Source organism: Mandrillus leucophaeus, unplaced genomic scaffold, assembly GCF_000951045.1.
Source record: "Mandrillus leucophaeus isolate KB7577 unplaced genomic scaffold, Mleu.le_1.0 Scaffold77, whole genome shotgun sequence".
NCBI classification, from domain to species: Eukaryota; Metazoa; Chordata; class Mammalia; order Primates; family Cercopithecidae; genus Mandrillus; species Mandrillus leucophaeus.
In genome coordinates, this window is record NW_012108363.1 from 6783348 (window position 1) to 6807675 (window position 24328).

General features: G+C 42.4%; 1 protein-coding gene across 1 annotated transcript in view; it reads left to right on the top strand.

Moving 5' to 3' along the window:
- The first annotated feature begins 201 nt into the window (after nucleotides 1-201).
- The window catches only part of TIMD4 (T-cell immunoglobulin and mucin domain containing 4), a 52795-nt gene continuing 28668 nt past the window's right edge, over nucleotides 202-24328 (top strand). Inside the window, exons 1-5 of the mRNA XM_011966722.1 lie at nucleotides 202-316; nucleotides 8723-9064; nucleotides 11601-11924; nucleotides 13713-13790; nucleotides 14965-15048. Of these exons, the coding sequence (XP_011822112.1) occupies nucleotides 259-316; nucleotides 8723-9064; nucleotides 11601-11924; nucleotides 13713-13790; nucleotides 14965-15048 (886 nt within the window). The 5' untranslated portion in view covers nucleotides 202-258. The remainder of the gene's footprint in view (nucleotides 317-8722; nucleotides 9065-11600; nucleotides 11925-13712; nucleotides 13791-14964; nucleotides 15049-24328) is intronic.

The window sequence follows — 24328 nt, forward strand, 5'->3', positions numbered from 1 at the left end:
CTATACACATGGACAAAGAAGCACAAGTATGTCCACGCCATCCCTCCACACACACACTAGTCACCAGGAGAAAAGGGCTCAGCACATTTCATCATGCATCGCCAACTGGGGGAAGCCATGTAGGACAGGAGAAAGGGAAGATTATGAGGCAAAAAGAGAAATGAAACTAAAGAGTCCCACCCTGTCAGCATTAACTGGGATATAAGAGGTTGGGCTTTGGATAGATAGACAGACTCCTGGGTCCGGTCAACCATCAAAATGTCCAAAGAACCTCTCATTCTCTGGCTGATGATGGAGTTTTGGTGGCTTTATCTGAGTAAGTGTTCTGAAACCGTCTATGTAGAAGTTATTGGAGGACTTGCTATTGTGTGATGGATTTCCATGCACTGGTTTGGGCCTCAGTAAAGCGGAAGCTCACTTCATTTCTGCATCCCTCCCCTCTCCCTACCAGGCTTCCTTCTGTGGAGGGTCTCTATCCTGCCTTGTTATGCAGAGGTTTATATCCAGAGACGGATCTGGGGGTTTTAGGCTGGGGTAATTTGGGCTTGTATTGGAAATGGCAACTGAAGAAGAGACACTGAAATAAGTGGCTAGATAAATTGGGGAAAAGAGATTTCCTCTATGGGTGTTATTCATATAATCAATAAGCCAGGAGAATTTGTTCTGGTGAGAGCTGTGATAATTCTTACCATTCCCTCTGTTTTTAGAAGTGTTTGTTTGCTTTTCGTTTTGTTTTGCTGGAGTGAGGCTTTATGGTAAGGTTTCTTTTCTGCACGTTGTTTTTGGGTTTTGGATGATGCAAATGTACACACTCCATTTTGGCCAGTGAAGTTCTTTGCATCCTGGTGGTATAGGGCCACGTGTTCTGGCCTGCACTGCAGCTGCGTCTTGGGCACTAACTGTTGACACTGGGAATACGTCTAAATTGCTCTGGCTCTCCCATATTTGAAATGAGAGACCTGGCTTTTTAAATGACCAGTGGTCACAATCTATGCTTCTAGGACAAGATAATATTGAACGGCCCTTGCAGTTTTACAAAAGTCCATGTTTTTCTTTTTTTAAATGGATACATAATAACTATACATGTTTATGGGCTACATGTGTGTTACTTCGATATATACATACAATATACAATGATCAAATCAGGGTAATTGGGATATTCATTTCTTGAAACATTTAAATTTCTTTGTGCTGAGAACATTTCAAATGTTCTCTTCCAGTTATTTTGAAATACACGAGAAATTATTAATAACGATAGGCACCCTACTATGCTATCAAACACTAGGACTTATTCCTTCTATTTAATTATATTTTTTCCCTTTTTCCACATGTTCTAACTAACTGTATTTTTGTACCCATTAACCTGCCTTTCTTCATACCCCTTCTCCCCTATCCTTTGTAGACTCCAGTGACTATCATTCTATTCTCCACTTTCATGAGATCAACTTTTTTAGCTCTCATGTATGAGTGGGAACATGCAATATTTGTCTTTCTGTGCCTAGCTTATTTCACTTAATATTAATAAACTCTGTTTCCATTCATGTTGTTGCAAAAGACAGAATTTCATTCCTTTTTTGTGGCTGAATATTCTACTGTGTTTATATACCACATTTTCTTTCTTTTTTCTTTTTTCTTTCTTTTTTTGAGTCTGAGTCTTGCTGTGTTGCCAGGCTGGAGTGCAGTGGCGCGATCTCAGCTCTACTTCAACCTCCACCTCCCAGGTTCAAGCATCTCCTGCCTCAGCCTCCCGAGTAGCTGAGACTACAGATGCCAGCCACCATGGCTGGCTAATTTTTGTATTTTTAGTAAAGACGGGGTTTCACCATATTGGTCAGGCTGGTCTTGAACTCCTGACCTCAGGCGATCACCCGCCTCGGCCTCCCAAAGTGCTGGGATTACAGGCATGAGTAACTGCACCCAGCCGTATACCACATTTTCTTTATCCACTGATGGACACTTAGGTCGATTCTTTATCTTGGCTATCGTGAATAGTGCTATAATAGACATGGGAGTGCAAATATCTCTTTAATTGATTCCCTTTCTTTGGGATATATCCCCAGTAGTGGAATTGTTGGATCATATGGTAGTTCTATTTTTGGTTTTTTAAGGAATCACCATACTGTTTCCCATAATGGCTGTAGTAATTTACAGTCCCACCAACAGTGTACGACAGTTCCTCTTTCTTTGTGTCCTCACCAGCAATGGTTGCTTTTTGTCTTTTTGATAGTAGCCATTTTATCAGAAATGAAGTGGTATCTCATTGTGGTTTGGATTTGCATTTCCCCAGTGATTAGCGCTGTTAAACACTTTTTCTTCTACGTTTTGACTCTTTGTATGTGCAGAAACCTTTCCAACATGGTGCATGAGAAAACACCCACATTTTAGGGAAAACAAACGTATTTCCTCACCTTATTTCCTCACCTCTCAAACTCGTATTATACTATTCTCTCTGCCTTTCTTTCCTCCATAGTGCCATGTATCCTCAGGTCCCTACTTAAGTCAGGCTTTTCCTGGCTACCCCATAGCTTCTGGACTAGTTTAGGTGTTTCTGCTATGAGTTCTCATCCTCCTTGGAGTTCCTGCATCTGCAAACTTGTCACTCTACAGCAAATGCTCACTCACTTGCCTCTCTTCCCAGGTACTCTGCAGGCCCCATGAGCAGAGGCCAGGTCTGCTTTGTGGCTTGTTATATTCCAGCACCTAGTTACACGCTTGATGTATTATAGACACTGAAGAAGCAATCTACAGGCCGGTTGTGGTGGCTCATACCTATAATCCTGGCATTTTGGGAGGCCGAGGTGGGTGGATCACCTGAGGTCAGGAATTTGTGACTAGCCTGGCCAACATGGTGAAACCCTGTCTCTACTAAAAATACAAAAATTAACTGGGTGTGTTGACATGTGCCTGTAATCCCAGCTACTCGGGAGGCTGAGGCAGGAGAATTGCTTGAATTTGAGAGGCAGGGGTTGCAGTGAGCCGAGATCGCACCACTGCACTCCAGCCTGGGTGACAGAGTGAGACTCTGTCTCAAAAAGAAAAAATAAAAGGAAGAGAAAAACAATCCACAGAATGAAAGCAGTCCCTGTCACTTTCACACTTTTATTTTGGGTTTGGTATGGGTTTGTTTGGATGTAAGAAGACTACCATTTGCCTTTTCATCAATTTTTTTTTTTTTTTTTTTACTGTCTTTGTCTTATTCTGGAAACTTGAGGTTTGGAGGGTTTTGTTAGGTTGAAAGTTGCAGGGGTCTGTGTCTACATGTTCTGCTATTGGCAGGACACTGGTTGAGGGAGATTTTCTAATCCTGCTTGAAGGAGGTAGCACCTGGTGAGCTGTTTTTTTTTTTAATTTTGTTTTTTCATATGTGCCTTTTCTTTTTTCTTTTGTTTTTCAAAATTTTTTTATTTTTTTATTTTTTTGAGACAGAGTTTCACTCCAGTGCCCAGACTGGAGTGCAGTGGTACAATCTCGGCTCATGGCAACTTCTGCCTCCCAGGCTCAAGCAATTCTCCTGCCTCAGCCTCCTAAGTAGCTGGGATTACAGGCACCTGCCACCACACGCAGTTAATTTTTTGTATTTTTTTAGTAGAGACAGGATTTCACCATATTTGGCCAGGCTGGTCTTAAATTCCTGACCTCAAGTGATCCACCTGTATCAGCCTCCCAAAGTGCTGCGATTACAGGTGTGAGCCACCACACCAGGCCTATATGTGCCTTTTCTAAGATAACCAACTTAAAACAGAGTGACTGCTCAGAATCACCAAGGATCAGAGCTGGATGTACTCTTAAAAGATGCCCTTCACTCTGTAGATGGTGATTTTGAGACAGATTGGGGAAGGGCCAGCCTTGTTTAAGCTCACCAGCTAAGGAAGGAACCAAGCTGGCATAAAGACCTAACCACCATTCCAGGTAGCTCCAAAGAAGTGAAACTGATTTGATATCAACAATTGCTTTACTCAGGGATACTTTTATAACAGACAGGAACCATTTTTTTTGTCTTATTTCTACATTCTAATGTCCTTGGTTACACATATTAATACTTCGTTAATTTCACATGGCATTTGATACTCCTCTTCATGTGGACCTCAGAACCATTTCTGAGGTGAGTATTATCCCCTTTGCCTTGCGATAATAATGAGGTCAGGATTATCGTGGCTTTCCTCCAACAACACAAAAGCAGTAACTGGCAGAATGGGGTTTACAATGTGAGCTTAATGGCTGTTTTTCCTGCCATACTCAGTGTCTGCTTCCTTTTCTTATGTGAATTTTTAATAAGATGAGTAACGCAGAAATACTCCTGGTGAAAAAATTAAAATGTTATAAAGCCGAATGCCCTTTGGACTGCTATCCCCAATTCCAATCCCTTTTCTCTGATCCTGGGGGTAATTGACACACTGAGTTTGGTGTCTATCCCACCAGACACTTTTCTGTGCATTTACTTTCAAATGTCTGAGCCCACAAAAACAAAGAAATTGGTTTATTTATTTATCTTATAAGAAGGGTTTTATATTTTATGTCTTGTTTTGAAATTTGCCCTCTTCATCATTAAATAGCTTGGAGTCTTCATGCCAATTCATGTAGGTCTATCTCTAATGCTATTAATCTACATAGAATTCCATGGAATAAATATGCCCCAGTTTAGCCATTCCCCATATATACATTGTCCATTTCATTCACATATACATGGAGGCTGTAATAAACATTTGCAAATAAGCATCTTTGTCAGCATGTGTTTTTCTAGGGTAGAGAACAAACGTGAAATTGCTAAGGCATACTAGGACTCATGTATAGTGAATACTTAATAGAAACCATCAAATTTCCTCACAGTGTGGCTGTACCAATTTATACCCCCATTTCACTCTGGTTTGTCTCAGGAGGCTAAGTCCTTTCCTAACTCCCTTCCCACAAGTGTCTTGGAGCGCTGTTTACTCACACCTTGACCAATATTCAATATTATCAGTATTCTAAGTTTTTGCCAGTCTAATGGGCAAAATTTATTGGCTGCTCCTATTTCCTTATCTATGAATTGTCTATCATGTCCTCTGCTAGTTTCTCTATTGGATCTTTTCTTTTTTCTTTCTTTCTTTTTCTCTTTTTCTCTTTTTTTCTTTTTTTTTTTTGAGATGGAGTCTTGCCCTGTTCCCCGGCTGGAGTGAAATGGCGTGATCTCGGCTCACTGCAACCTCTGCCTCCCGGGTTCAAACGATTCTCCTGCCTCAGCCTCCTGAGTAGCTGGGATTACAGGCGCCCACCACCACACCCAGCTAATTTTTGTATTTTTAGTAGAGACGGGGTTTCACTATGTTGGCTAGGTTGGTCTTGAACTCCTGACTTCATGATCTGCTCACCTCTGCCTCCCAAAGTGCTGGGATTACAGGTGTGAGCCACCGCACCCAGCCACATCTTTTCTTATTATCAATTAGGATGCCTCCTTTTATACTAAGGTACTTGGGAAAATAAAATGTTGACTCTCCAGTGGAATACTTCTTATACATGTTTTATTAATTTACCAAATATTTATAGGAACAAGATCATCTATTTTTTCTTTTTACTTTCTTGAATTTGAGGCAGTCTTGCTTTGTTGCCCAGGAGTCCAGTGATACGATCATAGCTCATTGCAGCCTCAAACTCGCGGGTTCAAGCCATCCTCCTGCCTCAGCCTCCTGAGTAGCTGGGACTGTAGGCATGTGTCACCACACTTGGCTAAGTTCATATTTTAGTAGTTATTAATTTTAAGTGCATGTGTTCTATGTTGTTAACACAGCTGAGGGTGATGACAATGAACTTCTTATTTTTCTCCTGGATTCATGGGAGGCAAAACGGACTTCCCACTGCATTGACTTTTTTATTTTTATTTATTATTATTTTTTTAAGACAGAGTCTTGCTCTGTCACCTAGACTGGAGTGCAATGGTGCAATCTCACCTCACTGCAACCTCTGCCTCCTGAGTTCCAGCGATTCTCCTGCCTCAGCCTCCCGAGTAGCTGGGTTTACAGGCACCCACCGTCATATCCAGCTAATTTTTATATTTTTGTAGATACGGGGTTTCACCATGTTGGCCAGGCCAGTCTTGAACTCCTGACCTCAGGTGATCTGCCAGACTCTGCCTCCTAAAGTGCTGGGATTACGGGCATGAGCCACTGTGCCCAGCCTCCCACTTCATTTATAATCTGTGAAACATTTCCACTGTGCAAAGTGAAGAGACTAAATTCAGGGAAGGCTGCAGGCTGGTCTGAACTGGGAATGATCTTTTATCACAAGAAAAACCGGAGGTTGCAGAGAGCCGAGATTGCACCACTATGCTTCAGCCTAGGTGACAGAATGAGACTGTCTTAAAAAAAATAAAAAAGCCAGCTGTGAAAGACCCCAGAAGCACATGGTCTTGCTTACCATATGGGTGACTCTTAGGGCTCAGGGCCACCTTCTCCTAGAGAGAGGAATCCCTGGATGTTACTGCCAGCAGTCAGGGAGGAGCACAGCACTGCTGGCCGGCCGTGCCTTCTGTAACTTAGCCAACTAAGTCAGCAAAGTTCGTGAATGGAGAATCTCACAGGAAGGTGCCTCAGAGAAAACAATGAGCAGGGACCCAGGTACCCAAGGGGCAGCAGGGTGTGGTCTCAACAATCTGAGATCTACAGGCTGCCTGGCTTTCACTTCAATAGCATTTTAGGGGAAGGAAATGGTTTAGAATAATCTCTGATGCACAATTAAACCAACGGGCTTAACATTTTAACAGTGAAAATGTTTTGCAGATTATCAGAGGTGAAAGTAATCTTAGAGGAGCTTGTCTAGTGGTTCTCAAACACTGGATGAGTAGTCAACTACATCAGAGTGGCCTGGAGAACTTGATTCAAGTACATATGCACCAGCCTTCGCCTCAGGGATTCAGGCTCAGGTTTGGGCAATAAACTATGTATTTTTAACAAGCTCCCTAGGTCATGCTAATGAGTAGCAGTGGTTAGGACACAATCATGCTTCATTTTAGAAAGGGAGAAACATTCCATCTCAAATAGCTGATGCAGTAAACCTTACCCTCCAGTATTTTTTTTTTTTATGGCACAGCTGCCATTTTAGATAATTTCTGTGGTTCCTTCTAGCTCTAAAATTAACAAAAAAATACATGATGCAAAGTGAAATAAGCAAGGCATAGAAAGACAAATACAAAATCTCACTTATATGCAGAATCTAAAAAAGTTAATCCCATAGACACAATAGAAAGGTGGTTATCAGAGGCTGGGGGGTGGGTGAGTGGGTGATAGGGAAAGGGAAGATGTTGATTAAAAGGTACACAGTTTCAGTTAGACTGAAGGACTAAGTTTTAGTGATCTATTGCACTGCATGGTGACCACAGTAATTAACGTGTTGTATATTTCAAAACTGCTAATAGATTTTTAATGTTCTTGCCACAAAAATTTGTTAAGTTGGTAAGGCGATGGATATGTTAATTAGCTTGATCGAATCTTTCTACGATGTATATGTATATTAGAACATCACATTGTACCCTATAAATATACACAATTATTGGCTGGATGCTGTGGCTCACGCCTGTAATCCCAGCACTTTGGGAGGCCAAGGCGGGTGGATCACGAGGTCAGGAGATCGAGACCATCCTGACTAACACGGTGAAACCCCGTCTCTACTAAAAATACAAAAAAATCAGCTGGGCGTGGTGGCGGGCACCTGTAGTCCCAGCTACTCGGGAGGCTGAGGCAGGAGAATGGTGTGAACCCGGGAGGCGGAGCTTGCAGTGAGCTGAGATCGTGCCACTGCACTCCAGCCTGGGTGACAGAGTGAGACTCTCTCTAAAAAAAAAAAAAAAAATATATATATATATATATACACACACACACACACACACACATATACACACACGCACACACAATTATTATTTGTCCATTAAAAATAAATAAATAGTCCATGAACTCCACCTAACTTCATATTATCTAACAGCAAACAAATAGTCCAAAGCGAGTAATTTCCAATTCTAGTTATTTCCACTGAAAGGAGAGAAGGAAATGGAATACAGTTTCACAGCCTGTCTTTTTCTCATAGCACTCTCTGGATTAGGAGACCCATTTGAAGCTTTTAAGTCTGATGTCCACAATATCTACTTGTGGAAAACAGCCCACCTGATTATATGAATAAGTGAAATTGAGTCACAAGGTCAGGATTTTTCATGTGAGAGTTTACTGGTTAGTGAATGGAACTCAAATTGGAGTATTTAAATTAGCAAAAAGGTCTTGCCATGGTTAGAGATTGAAGTGGTCACCTGGCACCACTTGGGGGATAGAATCATGTGGAGTTAGGAGCACAGGAGAACAGCAAGGCACATCAAAACTTATGCTAAAGAACCACATAAGCCGGGCAACCTGGGAAACCCTGTCTGCACAAAAAAACACAAAAATTAGCCAGGAATGCTGCCATGCACCTGTGGTCCCAGCTACTCAGAAGGCTGAGGTGGGAGGATGGATTGAGTCTGGGAGGTCGAGGCTGTAGTAAGCCATGATTGCACCACTGCACTCCAGCCTGGGAAGCAAGACCCTGTATCACAAAAAAAAAAAAAAAAAAAAAAAAAGAAAGAAAAAGAAAAAAAGAAAAGAAAAGAAACATAGATTATAGGTCTCTTCATCTTCCCGGAAGCATCTATTAGCACAAAAACTGTGTAGTATATTTGAGAGATTTCAGTACTGCACGACCTAATTTTCGCATGTTTCCTTTGCAGCACCAGTCACTTCAGAGACTGTTGTGACGGAGGTTTTGGGTCACCGGGTGACTTTGCCCTGTCTGTACTCATCCTGGTCTCCGAACAGCAACAGCATGTGCTGGGGGAAAGACAAGTGCCCCTACTCCGGTTGCAACGAGGCGCTCATCCACACTGATGGAACGAGGGTGACCTCAAGAAAGTCAGCAAAATATAGACTTCCGGGGAGTATCCAGAGAGGCAATGTCTCCTTGACCATCTTGAACCCCAGTGAAGGTGACAGCGGTGTGTACTGCTGCCGCATAGAGGTGCCTGGCTGGTTCAACGATGTAAAGATAAACGTACGCCTGAATCTGCAGAGAGGTAAGCACATGAAGGGCCTCATGTCTGCGGAAGGAGAGATTCAGTGGTTAATGGATAATGGGATCAGTGGCTGGTGGTGAAGAGGCTGGAGTTGCTTTCACGGTGAGTGGGAAGATTGAATTTGAAATAAGGTGCCGTGGCATGAAGTAGGCAAGTAAACACAAAAGCAGTCACAGAAATGAGTGGAAGGTGGAAAGGGAACTAGTGAATTGCAGGGTCAATTTGAAGAGGCAGCTGCTACGTATCTAGGGGATTACCACCTTGCAGATATTTGGGTCCAGTATTTTCAGATCTATCAATTTTTATGTGAACTCTGTTGAATTTTGCATGTTGCCAGATTTTAAAATAATAAAAAAACTGCATGAACTAAGTAAAATGTATTCAGGGGTCATCTTCAAGCAGTAAACCAACAGCGTGCCACTTCTGGCTGGGGGGGAAAGGGCGTGAGATTTGGACACAGAGCAGTTTTCAGGAGCTCTTTCTGTTACTATCAGATGCTTTGGATGAAATTTGGAATATGGTGGGCCTTCAAAAATTTGAGCTGCATTGAGCCTATGGTTGAAAAATGCTAACAATAATTACCTTTAGTGCTTGTCCGGAATGGAGCTTCCCAAAGTGAGCTCTGTATTCCACCTGCGTCAGTGTCACCTGGAGGATCCCTGGGCTCTATTCCTAACTGGATGGGCACCTTGGAAGACAGGAGTCTAGACATCTATATTCTTTTTTTTTTTTTTTTTGAGACAGAGTTTTGCTCTTGTCACCCAGGCTGGAGTGCAGTGGCACGATTTCAGCTCACTGCAAACTCTACTTCCTGGTTCAAGCGATTCTCCTGCCTCAGCCTCCTGAGTAGCTGGGATTACAGGCACCTGGCACCACACCCAGCTAATTTTGTATTTTTAGTAGAGATGAGGTTTCACCATGTTGGTCAGGCTGGTCTCGAACTCCTGACCTCAAGTGATCCACCTCCTCGACCTCCCAAAGTGCTGGGATTACAAGCGTGAGCCACCATGCCCGGCCTATATTCTTAAGTTTTCAGGTGACTCTAACGCACTCTAAAATTTGAGACCAACTGACGTAGATGCTTCTAATTTAAGAACTTACATACATATGATTATGTCTTTCTCTTAAGGCAACATTGTGAGATAAAAGGTATTCCAATTTTGCAGAAGAGAGAAATGAGGTTTATTGAAGTTAGATGACTCCTACTCAAGTCTTCTCTTTTCAAGTTGGGTATAACCAGCTATTATTTTATAAAATACTTGACCTTAATATATTATGAGGTCATTTCCAAGTTCACTTGGAACAAATGGTGTCTTTCTGGTCCATTAGAGTCATGGAAATTTGGCATATTCTAGGGAGGATGAGATTTGTAGCATAAACGGTGGCTAATGAAGCTCAAATCAGATGTTTAGGGAGTAAGTGGTGTCAGTTTGAACGCATCTTTACTGCCTGAAAGAGACTACGTTCTCACTCTAGATTGCATACTTTGAGCTCACTTTTGATGAACTCATTTACACATTCATGCAATGTTTTTGGAGCACCTACTATATGCAAGACACTGTGATAGTTATCGGATTTGTAGCATAGAACAAAATAAATGTCAGATTTTCCCTCATGGTGCTTACAGTTTAATGGGATAAATAGACTTTAAACAATAGCAATGAAATAAATGTGCAGTTATGAAATGCAATAAAGGCTGTGGAGGTAAACTATGAGAGCATGTAATAAAAAAGCCTAATAATTATTGGAGAATCTACATGGCCTCCTTGCAGAAGTAACCTTTTAGCTGAGACATGAGAGTGAAGTAGGAGTCAGCCTCGTGAAGAATAAGAATAGGAAGCAGCAGGTACAAAGGTTCGTGCAGCGGGAAAGTTGCTGATATATTCAAAGAGCTAAAGAAACACCAGTTGGGTGGGAAAAAGTGATAGCAGGGGGTAGAGATATGAGATTGGAAAGAAAGGCAAGATGGGGTCAAATGGAGGCTTGCAGCTTGCAGGCCAAGGTGCAGGACTGGGTTCTTTACCTTAAGGGCAAGGAGGACCCAGTAAAAGATTTAGGCAGGGGATGGACATAATTACATTTGACCTTTTTTTTTTTTTTTTTTTTTTTTTTTTTTTTACTCTGTTGCCCAGGCTGGAGTGCAGTGGCACTATCTCAGCTCACTGCAACCTCCGCCTCCTGGGTTCAAGTGATTCTCCTGCCTCAGCCTCCTGAGTAGCTGGGATTACAGGTGCACGCCACCACACCCAGCTAATTTTTATATTTTCAGTAGAGACAGGATTTCACCATGTTGACTAGGCTGGTCTCAAACTCCTGACCTCAAGTGAGCTGCCTGCCTCGGACTCCCAAAATGCTGGGATTACAGGTGTGAGCCACCACGCCTGGCCAACATTTTAAATGATTACTGTAGCCAATGTGTGAAGAACAGATTGGAAGGAACGGGTCAGGGTGGGGGCAGGAAACACAATTTTATTGGGGATTACAATGGTCCAGGCCAGTGGACCAGGTGAGGGCAACAGAAATGGATGGGTCCCAGATGTACTTGCATTATATTCTTTTTCCTCCATCTCCGCTTGGTGCCAGACATGTCTGTTGTTGGTTACAGCCTCGACAACCACACGCAGAACAAGAACAACGAGCCCCCCCACCACCCCACACGTGACAACAACCATAGCTGCACTTCCAACAACAGTCGTGACCACACCAGATCTCACAACCGAAACACCACTTCAGATGACAACCACTGCCGTCTTCACAACAGCAAACACGTGCCCTTCACCAACCCCAAGCACCCTTCCAGAGGCAGCCACAGGTCTTCTGACTCCTGAGCCTTCTAAGAAAGGGCCCATCCTCACTGCAGGTACGCAGATGTATCTTGGGTTTCTTAGAACAGAGCTGTCTCACTGAATGAGGCAGCCCAGTGACTTGCTCTCTCTCGGTGCGTGTGAGTGTGTGCACATGCGTATATTAGTGTGCTAGGCCTGTCAAACAAACACCGCAGACTGGGTGGCTTAAACAACAGAAATTTATTTTCCCACTGCTCTGGGTTCTACAAGTCCGGGGTCAAGGTGTCAGCAGGGTTGGTTTCTTCTAAGTCCTCTCTCCTTGGCTTGCAGGTGGCTGTCTTCCTTCTGTCTGTCCTTCTGTGTCCTAATCTCTTGTAAGAATACCAGTCGTATTGGTTTAGGGTCCATTTTTATGACCTCATTTTACCTTAACTATCTCTTTGAAGGCGCTATCTCACTATACATTTGCATCCGAGGTACTGAGGGTTAGCACTTCAACATATGAATTTTGAGGAGACACAATTTACTCCTTAACAGTAGGCGTGTGTGTGTGTGTGTGTGTGTGTGTGCGCATGCATGTGTGTAAGGAGGTGTTTTCACCAAACTGTTCCTTTTCTTTTTTCATGGTTTCTCTTTTCTTCTGCCTTTTCCTTTGTGTTTTTGAAAAGTCAGCATTTTGGGTTCTCCAGTTGACCTCTAAGGAGTCTTGCAAGAGACGTTTATTGAAGAACCAGGAAAGGTCACTCCTGGTCAGACTCCAGTTCCATTCTTTCAGGGGTTAAGTCGCTGCCTGAACATTAGATATTGGTTGAGGAAAGACCTCCAGACGCTTTAAAATATCCCCTGATGGTGAGCTAGTTCTAGCCTTGTTTCTTTTTTTTTCCCCCTGGAATTCTTGACCCTGCAACTTGTACCTCTCACTGAGTGACTTGCTCCATTGCTCGGGGGGCTTGTCAGGGCTGTCACTGTGTGTCAGACTCTGATTCTTCAGTAAGAATTAGGAAAGCAATCATGAGATAGCTTGAAGGCTTTCTTAGACATTTCAGCTGCCTCAAGAAGTCTTGGATAATTCAAATAGCTTTACAAAATTGAATTGGCTAATTCTATTATACTCTGAATAGTCACCTAAAATCCATGAACCCTGAGCCAATCAATTCTTGTATGTATTTTTTTATTCCTTTGGGCTTTAAAATAAATAACTACCGTAAAACACAACATTTATAGTTTCTAAAAATTACTTGATTGTAAAAATTACTTGCAATCCTTGAAGAAAACTTGAAATATATAAAGAAGCACCAAGACAGCCATAAAAATACCCTGGAACATGGTGATGCGAGCCTGTAATCCCAACTACTTGGGAGGTTGAGGCAGGAGGATCCTTTGAGCCCAAGAGGTCAATTCCAGCCCGGACAACATAGTGAGACTGTCTTTAAAAAATCAGATAAATTAGAAAAAAAAAGTGGCCGGATGCAGGGGCTCATGCCTGTAACCCCAGCACTTTGGAAGACCAAGGCAGGTGGATCACTTGAGGTCAGGGGTTCAAACCATCCCAGTCAACATGGTGAAACCCCATCCCTTACTAAAAATACAAAATTAGCCAGGTGTGGTGGCGGGTACCTGTAATCCCAGCTACTCGGGAGGCTGAAGCAGGAGAATCGCTTGAATCTCGGAAGTGGAGACTGCAGTGAGCCGAGATTGTGCCACTGCACTCCAGCCTGGGTGACAGAGCAAGATTTTGTTTCAAAAAATTAATTAATCAATTAAAAAATTAAAAAAGATACTCTCAAATCCCGCCACCCACCACAAACACAGTAACACTGTTATTTTTTAGCTGCCTTTTATCCAACCTTTTTCTCTTCCAGAATCAGAACCTGTCCTCCCCAGTGACTCCTGGAGTAGTGCCGAGTCTCCTGCAGACACTGTCCTGCTGACATCCAGAGGTGTGCAGACACTCACCCTCTCTGTCCTCCCTCACCCCTTGGACTGAGGAGTAGGAAATTACTAAAAGTCTTACTGAATCAGATGACTGACAACCTCTTTGGGTCTTTTGTGCCATAAAATCCCCCTGCGGCAAATTGGCCTCAGGGCAGCCTTTGTAGTTTGTTCCTTCTTGTGGCTAAGACAGACAGACAGAGAGAGAGAGAAGGAGGAGGAGGAGGAGGAGGAAGAGGAGGAGGAGGAAGAGGAGGAGGAGAAAGAGGAGGAGGAGGAAGAGGAGGAGGGAGGGAAAAGGAAGGCCCTTCTTGATTGGTGCAGTTCTCCGCAGTAGCTCATGGTACATCTCTAGGATGTTGGCTTTTCGACTCTAGGCTAAGTAGCACTTAGATGTCTCATTCTAATTTCATGCACACAAATCTTTGTTGAGACTGCTGAGGGGTTTACTCATTCAACGCATTGGCTTTTTAGAGTGGAGGGAGAATCAGTCACTCTTTCATTATTTTTCTTGTCATCTACCCATCAGAACTTCTTTAGGTAGTTACTGGGGCCTGGGACGGGGTATACCCTGAAATAAGACACGATTGGCATCCTTGGGGTGCTAGAGAGGACCACTTGGGGTTGATTCCCCAGTTCGATTACTTTTTCCTGGGATCCCTGGCCTCAGTTTATTCCTAGGTTTGTTGTAGAGTTGTGTAACTTCATGCATGTAAGGACTTAGAAGAGTGCCTGGCACGTTTGTAAGCACTCACATGGGAGGTGTTACCGTAATGGAGCTAATATTCTAGCAAAGGAAACCACACATCTGTAAGGTAAGTAAATCAGTGTTTGTCATAGTACAACACAGGGAAATGATAGAGTGATTTATGTGGGCGCTCTTGCTTCACTCTGCCTAAGTACAAATCCTGCCTTTTCCCTGCTTGTGTGATTTTAGCTAATCTACCTAATCTCTCTGGGTCTTAGTTTCCTCATTGGTAGAATGGGAATAACACCTATCCTGTGGCTCTTTCTAAGGATTAAATGACAGAATCCATGTAGGTCACTTAGGACAGTGTCTAGCACATCCTTTTTTTTTTTTTTTCCAATGACAGAAGTCAGTATAGGGACAGTTGAGTACCAAAAGCAGGAAGACAAGCATTTACCTAAGTCTGTTTTCTGTTTTCCTTTGTTTTTCCAAAGAGTCCAAAGTTTGGGATCTCCCACCAACATCCCACGTGTCGATGTGGAAAACGAGCGATTCAGTGTCTTCTCCTCAGCCTGGAGGTAAGGGGGCTGTGATTTTTTATTTTATTTTATTTTACTTCGTTAATTTATCTTTCTTTCTTTGTTTCCTTTTTTTTTTTTTTTTGGTAGAGATGAGGTCTCATCATGTTGCCCAGGCTGGTCTCAAACCTCTTGGCCTCAAGTGATCCTCCTGCCTTGGCCTCCCAAAGTGCTAGAGCCATCTGCCTGGCCTGGGGCTGTGTTCTTATGAGTGGCTTGTCTTTGGATGTGGAAACAATCTGTCATCTGTCTGGTTGTCTTGGGATTCAACTATTCTGGCTCCTTTGTGGCCACGTACCACATCCTCCTGCCACCTGGGGTGAAAGCAAAACATGCTGCAAGCATCAGTTCTGGCCTCTCCTCTCCTCTGCTCAATCTCCGAAGCCCCTCTGTTAAAATCTTCTTTCTTCCTTAGCAACTGCGGACCTGACGCCAGGAATGATAGTAGGAAAACCACCTATTCATTTTTCAAATTTTTATTTTAAATTACACAAATATCACACTAATGCATTTTTGTTAGGGGTGCATAAAAACAGATAGAAATAAAATTCTCTTTCACTCCTTGTCCTCAATCCCAGACGCCTGCCATGAGATAATAACTGTTATTAGTTGAAGATGACCATTCTAGGTCTTTTTTCCATTCCCTTATGTGTCTACATAGATATAGAAATATATAGTTCAGTTTTGTGCATGTTTTTAAACAGTATTATCACACTATATGCAGCATTCTGAATTTTGTTTTATTCACTTGTTGTTATATATTGGTCCACTTTCTTCTTTAATCTATGTAGATATGTATCATTATGTCAAATTGCTGTGTGGTATTTCATATTATGAGTACTCACAGTATTTCTTGTCTATTGAGGGGCATTTAGGTTGTTTCAATGTTTCCTTTTTACTAACAGTGCGGCAGTGAACATCCTAGGACATGCGTGCCTCCCTAAACATTCATGCAAGTGTTTCTGTAGTTAGGATGGGGACCAAAAAGTAAAAATTACTGGTTAAAAGAAATGTGCACCTTTAAATTTAATAGCTTGTAGAAAAATGTTCTCAGAAAAGGCTGTGCCAATTTATTTTTCCACCCACAGAGTATCTGCTTTCCCATATCCTCCCTACACTTGATGTGACCATTTGTGTAACTTTTTCAATCTTATGAGAAGAAAATGTCATCTTGTTCTTTCTTTTTTTTTTTTTTTTTTTTTGAGACAGAGCCTCACTCTGTAGCCCAAGTTAGAGTGCAGTGGCACGATCTCCGCTCATTGCAACCTCCGCCTCCTGGGCTCAAGCGATTCTCGTGCCTCAGCCTCCCGAGTAGCTGGGACTACAGGTGCATGCCACCATGCCTGACTAATTTTTTGTATTTTATTAGAGATGGGGTTTCACCACATTGCCCTGGGTGGTCTTGAACTTCTAAGCTCAGGCGATCCACCTGCCTCGGCCTCCCAAAGTGCTGGGGTTACAGGCATGAGCCACTTTGCCCGGCCCATCTTGTTCATTTCTTATCCTGATTAATGGAGAGTTTGAGTTCCTTTCTATATTTCTATTAGCCAGGAAACAGGCATCCTTTAATTCTGTGAAGGAAACAATGTAACATCACTCTCAAAAGTTCAAAAGAGTCCAGGCATGGTGACTCACGCCTGTAATCCCAGCTCTTTGGGAGGCCGAGGCGGGCGGATGACCATCCTATTTAACAGGGTGAAACCCCGTCTCCACTAAAAAAAAAAAAAAAAAAAAATTAGCCGGACGTGATGGCGGGCACCTGTAGTCCCAGCTACCCTACTCGGGAGGCTGAGGCAGGAGAATGGCGTGGACCTGGGAGGCGGAGCTTGCAGTGAGCCGAGAGAGCGCCACTACACACCAGCCTGGGTGACAGAGTGACACTCTGTCTAAAAAAAAAGAAAAAGCTCAGAAGACAGAATTGGAGGAAATAGACAAGAGTGAATGGAAGGGGACAGGTTTTGAAGTAAGACTGTAACTCAGGATGAAATGCCAGGGGGACCTGACATTAAGACGCTTTGGCCTGCACTAACTCATACAGTGGGAAAACAGAAAATCTGGACTAGGAGTTGATAATTTAGGGGAAATGGGGTGCCAAAGATCCAAACCCTCTTTGTTTATGAGATGGGGTAAGGATAGGGGACTATTTTCTGACAAAGAAAGAGAAGGCAGTGACTAGAAAGGTGATGGAAAGTAGGGAGAGCATTCTAACACCATCATCCTTTATTCCATTTAAATCTTGAACTATTTTACATTGAATTACAAGGGAACAAGAGGTCATGTGATTTTTACCTTCCATAAGCTTCTTGATAGTTTTCATTTCTCTCCTCCTTGACCAAATGCCAGAAGAGAGAACCCTTGCTGCTGGCCTGAAGAGGAGGTTGGTGTAAGAAGGCCAGTCAGTCTCTATGGAACATGTAGTCATTAGGGATGAAAAGCAGGGTTTATTGAGCACGTATTATGTGCTAGGTCAGTGTCAAGTTGTCTTCCTGGGCCACTTCATTTAATCCCTCTTTAGCAAATGCTCATATTTTTGTTTTATCTAAATCTCCCAAGGCCACACAACTCTCAGGTGTCCGGTCCGGGATGTCTAGCTCTGATTCTACACTCTTTAGATATCACTTTATTTTATCTGGCATTCTAATCTGAAATTAAAAGTCATATTCTTTTAACCACTATTCATTTATTTTAAATCACACAAACATTACACTCTTGCTTTTTGTTAGGGATACATAAAAACAGATAGAAATAAAATTCTTTCATTCCTTACTTCCTCTCTTCCCACTGTTCTTTTGGTAATGAAACATTCATAGTGATAATTGTGGTTAACATCCCCCGAGGACTTATCTATGCATTAGGTACTGTGATCAGCGTTTTTGCATTAATTTTCTTATTTGAATCTCACAATAACCTCCTAGGCAACTATAGATATTATCCTCATTTTATAGGTAAAGAAATGGAGGGTCAGATACCTTATTAGGAAAGCTAACACCTACCATTGTAGGTCTGCCATTGTTTTAACACCATACACGTTACATGTATTATCTCTTTTGATTGTCCACAAATTCCTAAGAAATGGGTACCAGTATCACCTCCATTTTAGAGCCCTTGAAGATTAAAAACTTGCCCAGTAAATGGCCGACCTGGATCTAACCCATGTCTTTTCAACTCTAAATCACTCTAGCACCATGCTGCTCTGCTTCCTCCTGGTCTCCCCTCTGGTGCCTCTTACAGAATAAGACTACATCTTCATTCACATGAAAACCCTTTCAACCCACTTCAGAGGGCCTGCAGGCTTCTATGGGTTTTTCTTTCTCTGGCTAACAATCCTCAATTCCCTCTCCATTTTTTCATGTAATTTTCGGATGGCAAAACTTCCGTGGTTGCGGGCTGATTTAAATCCTTAAAGAGGGTCTTGTCAATCATTGTTCTCTAAAATTAGCATGACTCAGGGTAGCAATTTCTTGCCTCCACTTTAAGGCTGCCTAGAATGCAGCTCAGAGATGTAGAGTGACTTGTCTTAAGATCACACAGCTGAACAGCGGGAGAGCTGGGAGTCATACCCAGTTTTTAGAGATTTTAAACTGTGCCTATGGATTCCTGGATGGGGGATATCTGTAGATGAGCTTCTTGCGGGAAGGGCATGACCCTCCTGAAATTATATGCATAATTGTATGTATGTATGCGCACATATTTTTTCTGGGGCAAAGTCCAGGACTTTCATTCAATTCTCTAAATACTCTACAAAGCCCTAAATGGCTAGGAACTATAATTCAGTAAAAAATACAAGCACAAACAGACAAAACAACAGTAACAACTCACGTGAAAATATGACATAGGTCCCACTCCCCGCAAATCTGTTAGAGTAATACAAACTCACACCTCGATACCTAGGAACTCTGATCATACCTTTTCGCCTATGGGATTAATTTTATTTCTTTTTTCTTTTCTTTCTTTCTTTTTTTTCTTTTTTTGAGGCAGAGTCTCACTTCTGTCACCCAGGCTGGAGTGCAGTGGCGTAATCTTGGCTCACTGCAACCTCTGCCTCCTGGGTTCAAGTGATTCTCCTGCCTCAGCCTCCTAAGGAGCTGGGACTACAGGCATCCACCACCATCCCTGGCTAATTTTTGTGTGTGTGTATTTTTAGTAGAGATGGGGTTTCACCGTATTGACCAGACTATACATGAACTCCTGATCTTGTGATCCACCCACCTCGGCCTCCCAAAGTGCTGGGATTATAGGTGTGAGCCACCGTGCCCAGCCGGGATTCATTTTATTTCTTGTTTGGTAGCAGGAATGTGTGAAATGGCCCCCAGTTGCTCCCAAAAGGCCCCATCTCTACTGGGTAGGGACTCCGAAGCCAGGACATAAAAAGCCACATAACTATGCCCTTTCCTAAATAAAATCAGGTGGCCTGGGATTAAGTTTCCTACTGATTGTATCTCCGGCTTATGTTCACTGCCTCTATAACATCTCAAATTCCTATCCTTTCTTTTTTGTACTTTGTTCTCGTAGCCTGTTGGGTAGCATTAGGTGGGAGTTGAAAGAGTTGAGTCGGGGAGCCCAAAGTCTCCTGATTATATCCTACCTCTGCCACTTTGTGAGATTTTTGTTTTTCTTGTAGAATCTCAGGTGAGTTATTTCTTCTATCCTTTTCTGAATCTCAGTTTCCTCAAAATATAAAATGGGGATAACAGTAGTGCTTATTGTGTAGGGCTGTTAAGTGACAATATGCATGAGAAAAATGCCTAGTACATAATTATTGGCTTGTAAATAATAGTCATTAGGAGGGACTTCTATTTTTTTCTTTTCTTTACATCTCTGCTGCTATTCCAGATCACAAACCTTCATTTTCAGGCAGTCCAGCAGGGTAACAAGAGGCCACCTCTGCCAGCTCCCAACTGACTGGCTGTTCCTGATAAGTACATAGATACTTTTTGGTTTTACGATTTTTTTAACTACTAATCACACTAGGGAAACAGCTGAGGAGTAACAAAATCACAAACCCTGAGAAGTTACAAAAGCTTTTACAATCTCATAGTAGTAATTCTCAGTATTAGAACAGATCTGAGATTCTGAAAGCTTTTCACTGAGCTCTGTTTAGATGGTTCTGTAGAACTCTCAATTACTGGTTTTATTCCTGTGGGTGAACATCTTTAATTTTCAACTGCCTCTCAGTTGTTTTGTTCTCACATTGCTCAATCTATTGAGGCTCCAGTCTATAATTTAGGCTTGAGAATCAAGTTATAGCTGAAAAAGAGCTGTGGTCCAGTTTGCCATCCAAATGCTTCCAGGTTTGTGTTATTTATTTTACAAAGCAACTCCATGTACATACCTTCTAGCTCAATGCTCTCCTCCAACTTTTAGGTGGCTGGTCTGCAGATATCAACCAAAGAAGACCTACTTAGTGTGGCAAATTCTAACGTCCACTCTCTGGATGCCAGATATAGGGCTCAGAGATGGAGAATGATTTACCCAAGGTCACACAGCTAGACAGAGGGAGAACTGGGACTCACACTCACATTTCAGGGATTTTAAACTTGTGTCTATGAACTTCTGGGGGATGTGGGGGGTGGGGGGCGGGGCGGAAGTCTTGTCTGTGGAATACTAGGAAACTAAGAAGATGGGAAATTGAGACCTAGAGAAGGCCAAGGAATTGAGAGAAGCCTTTTAGTGAGTTAGGAAGAGAGCTAAGGCAAGAGGCCAGTGGTCCTGATCCCATGTAGAGGAGCTGGTCTTTGCTCCCAGACTGGCAGTTACTGTTTCTCAGCAGAGCTTTCTTGAAGGCAGGGTTCCTTACTTACTCCTAAAATATGAGGTTTCACTTTTTCTTGTGCCCCAAATGAATCATTATATCTATAATCAGCAGGAAGTCAAAACTGTAGGGCAAATTCAAATTGAAAGCACCAAAAAACACATGAGGACTTTGCTGTCAATATTCAAATTGGGAAAAATGAAGATTGCTCTGACAATAACAACATTTTTCTTTCCTTATGATACTTAACGGTAGTTATTTCTTGGTCCCGGGGACAAGAATATGGGGGAATGGGTTAGGGATGAGTTGAGAAACAGTTTTTTTCTATTACTATATATTTTTATTTTGCAAAGCCAGTCAAAGCTTCGAGGTCCAAAACAAGCTGGCCTTTCCATGGAAGCATGCTCAGAGGGAAATGTGGTTGGACATGGAATTTTAAATCTGTACCGTGTAACTCTGGCATTTGGTTTGGATATATGACAATAGGTAATATATTTGCCTGCTACTTTATGTGGCATAGGGCATGTAAAAATGAGTAAGTCATGGCCTTCGTCTTTAAAGTGATCACACTTCAGTGGGGTGGACAGGCCTGTGCATAACAAACCATCCTTTAGTGAGCTCTGCTTTGAGATAGAGGTAAGAAAAGGTTCACTGGGGCCCAAGATGGAAGAGGTGAAAATGAAAATGAGGGCCAGGGTCAGGGCTGATTTTACTCATTGACCTTTGAATTGGTTCTTCAAGGAGAAAATGCTATTAAGGAGGGAAGAGCCAACAGGATGGAAGAACAGCATGAGCAAAGACAGGCAAATGTAATACAAGCATGATGTCTTTGGTGATTATTTAACAGTCTGGTTTAATCCAAAAATAGGGATAGGAAGCTGGTAATGGTCTAGGTTCTTGAGGGACTTGTATGATCGACTAAAGAATTTATCTTTTATTTCAGAGTCATGAGGAATCGTTCATATTTTTTGAGTAGGGAGTGACATTTTCAGTTGTTTTAGGAAAAATTGCTCTGGCAAGGATATGGAAGATGGATTAGATGGGAGCAAGGCTGGAGGCTCCTGCAATACTTCAGGTGAAGCACGAGTGTCTAGATTAGAATGATAGCAGCAGTAACAATAGAGAGGGGACAGAGTAACAGCCATTTAGCAATTAGGAGTCAGAGGACTTGGTGGCCTAAGTGGAGAATGAAGGACGGCTAATTCTCTGCAGCTGGGAGAATGGGTCAATGTGTGGGTTAACTGGTAAAGGAGCTCCGTGAGGAAGAGTTAAGTTTGTGTGTGAGATCTTGAGTTTGAAATGCCTCTGAGAAGTGTCTAACAGGCAGTTGGAAGTGTGGGTCTGGGCTGACTCATGGATTCCTGGGTGGGTGTCTTTGCTAATTGGCACTTATATCTGATCAAAATAATTACTACAATGATTCACATTATAAGTGCTACATAAAGACTTGCCAGTATACCAATACTTTCATGCATATTCTCTCAAAAGGGATAGTACAAGACTAAGGATATAATTTGGGAGGTCATTGCTCATAAATGGCACTTATTGAGTACATATTATATGCCAAGGCTTGGCTCAATGTGTCCAGTGCATTGTCTCATTGTGAGCAATTGTCTGAATCTGCGAGGAAGATTCTATTATAAGGTCCACAATAAAGGAGAAAAACTAAGGTTTGAAGAGGTTAAAAAATTGGCCAGAATTTGAATCCCAGGTCTCTTTGGTGCTTGAACCTGAGCTCTTACACATTTTATTATCTTGCCTCATTAGCGGAGGAGGGATAATGGAAGTTCCTGTATAATCACCTAAAGATATTGTGTGAGATGAAGAGAGAAATGAAGAGGTGCAAAGGAAGACTCTCTCCCCACAAAGAAGCAGTACGCTGGGGGAGCTTGTGGTGGAGGAAGGAAAGCCAGCTAAGGAGCTACTCCTAAGTCAGCTAAGGAGCTAGACAGGGAGATACCAAAAGTAGAATGGGATGCATAAGCACACAAGGGCAGAGGAAGCTGGGCTGTCAAAGCCTAGGGAGGGTGTAGTTAAAGATTAGGAAATTCTAGGAGGAGGCATTTAGAAAGGTGACTGTGTACTGCAGCAGGGTCACCATGAAGTGGACAGAGAGTGTGAGCTTTGTGGGCGGACTTCATGAAATCCCGAAATGAGCAATTGCTAGAGGATGAATGTTTGATGTTCTTTCAAGAAATTTAGAGGGAAGGCAGGGTAGAGAAGGAAGGAGCCGTTGAATGAGCAAGGTGTATTCTGGCATGGCATAGGAGGATGCAGTCAAATGTGGCAGAGGTAGGTTTGATCTAGACCTGGAGATAAGAGAGAAGAGGGTGAGGAGAGAATAAATGAAGGTGTGAGAACAATCAGATCTCATGTTGACCTCAAGGAGGTAGGAGAAGACTGGGGAACCAGGACCTTGAACTTGGAGGTCATCTAATCCATGAATACCAGACCTGATCATGCGTTGGAATCACAGGGAACTCAGTAAAAATATAGGTCTCCTTAGTGTACCCAAGACTTGCAGATGAGAACCTCTGGCAGTGGGGTCAAGAAATCGTATGTTTAACAAACCTCAGATGAGTCTTTTGAAGCCACAGCCCTGGTCCCAAGAAGGCAGTTAGGAATTACTAGTATAGTACACTCTCCTTATTTTACAAATAAGGAAATTGAGGCACAGAGACATTTAAAATTTTAAAGAGGAGTGAGCACTCATCCTTAGGTAGGAGTCTCTTTTGGCTCCCAAATTAGAGCTCATTGCCCTACGTTGCACTATTTTAATAAAGTAAAGATAAAATTGAGCCCTGTCAGAACCTGACACTTTTCTGAGCCTTTTGCTGATCAAGGGCATGGAAAAGTTGTAGGAGGAATTGCCACTCTCAGTGCAAGTTAAGCAGAAGGAACCGAGAAAGGCAGAGGAATGAAGCAAACCACATTTGTACTCATCAATGCCATTGTTAGGAAGAAATAAATTGGATGCATTTGATTTCAAAGTCAACATCTTTCATGAGGTATTAACAGATTTGTTTTATCTCTCATGCCCAGTGCTGTTCACAGGCTTGAATCAGTTGGTAACCCAGCTGGGGGATAAAGGAAAAGGATAAAAGTGGATTCTTATTATTTTTTCCCACAATAGCATTTTAGTCTACCAACTGTACAATTTTTTTTATTAATAACACTGGAATTGAACCCATGTAATTCTAACATCTAACAGCTCACCTTCAGAAATGTCAACCAAATAAGATCAAATAAAATTGCCAAGTTTTAAAAGAGGTACATCCATGTAAGAGAAACAAAGAGTGAAAAAGAAGTAAGGGGTGAGCTGTTGAAACACAACACAAAGCCAGCCCCAAGATAGGTCCCCATTGATGGCTAACAAACTGAGCTGGGTGGCCCCCCTCTGTAGTCAAAACGTCTCTCGGACGCAGAGCCGGAGAGGGGTTTCTAGGCACTGGAGAGGTCTCTGATTTCACAGCGGGTAGAATAAATGAGTAAACCTCAGTGAGTTCTGCAGTGTGGTCTCTCTGTTTT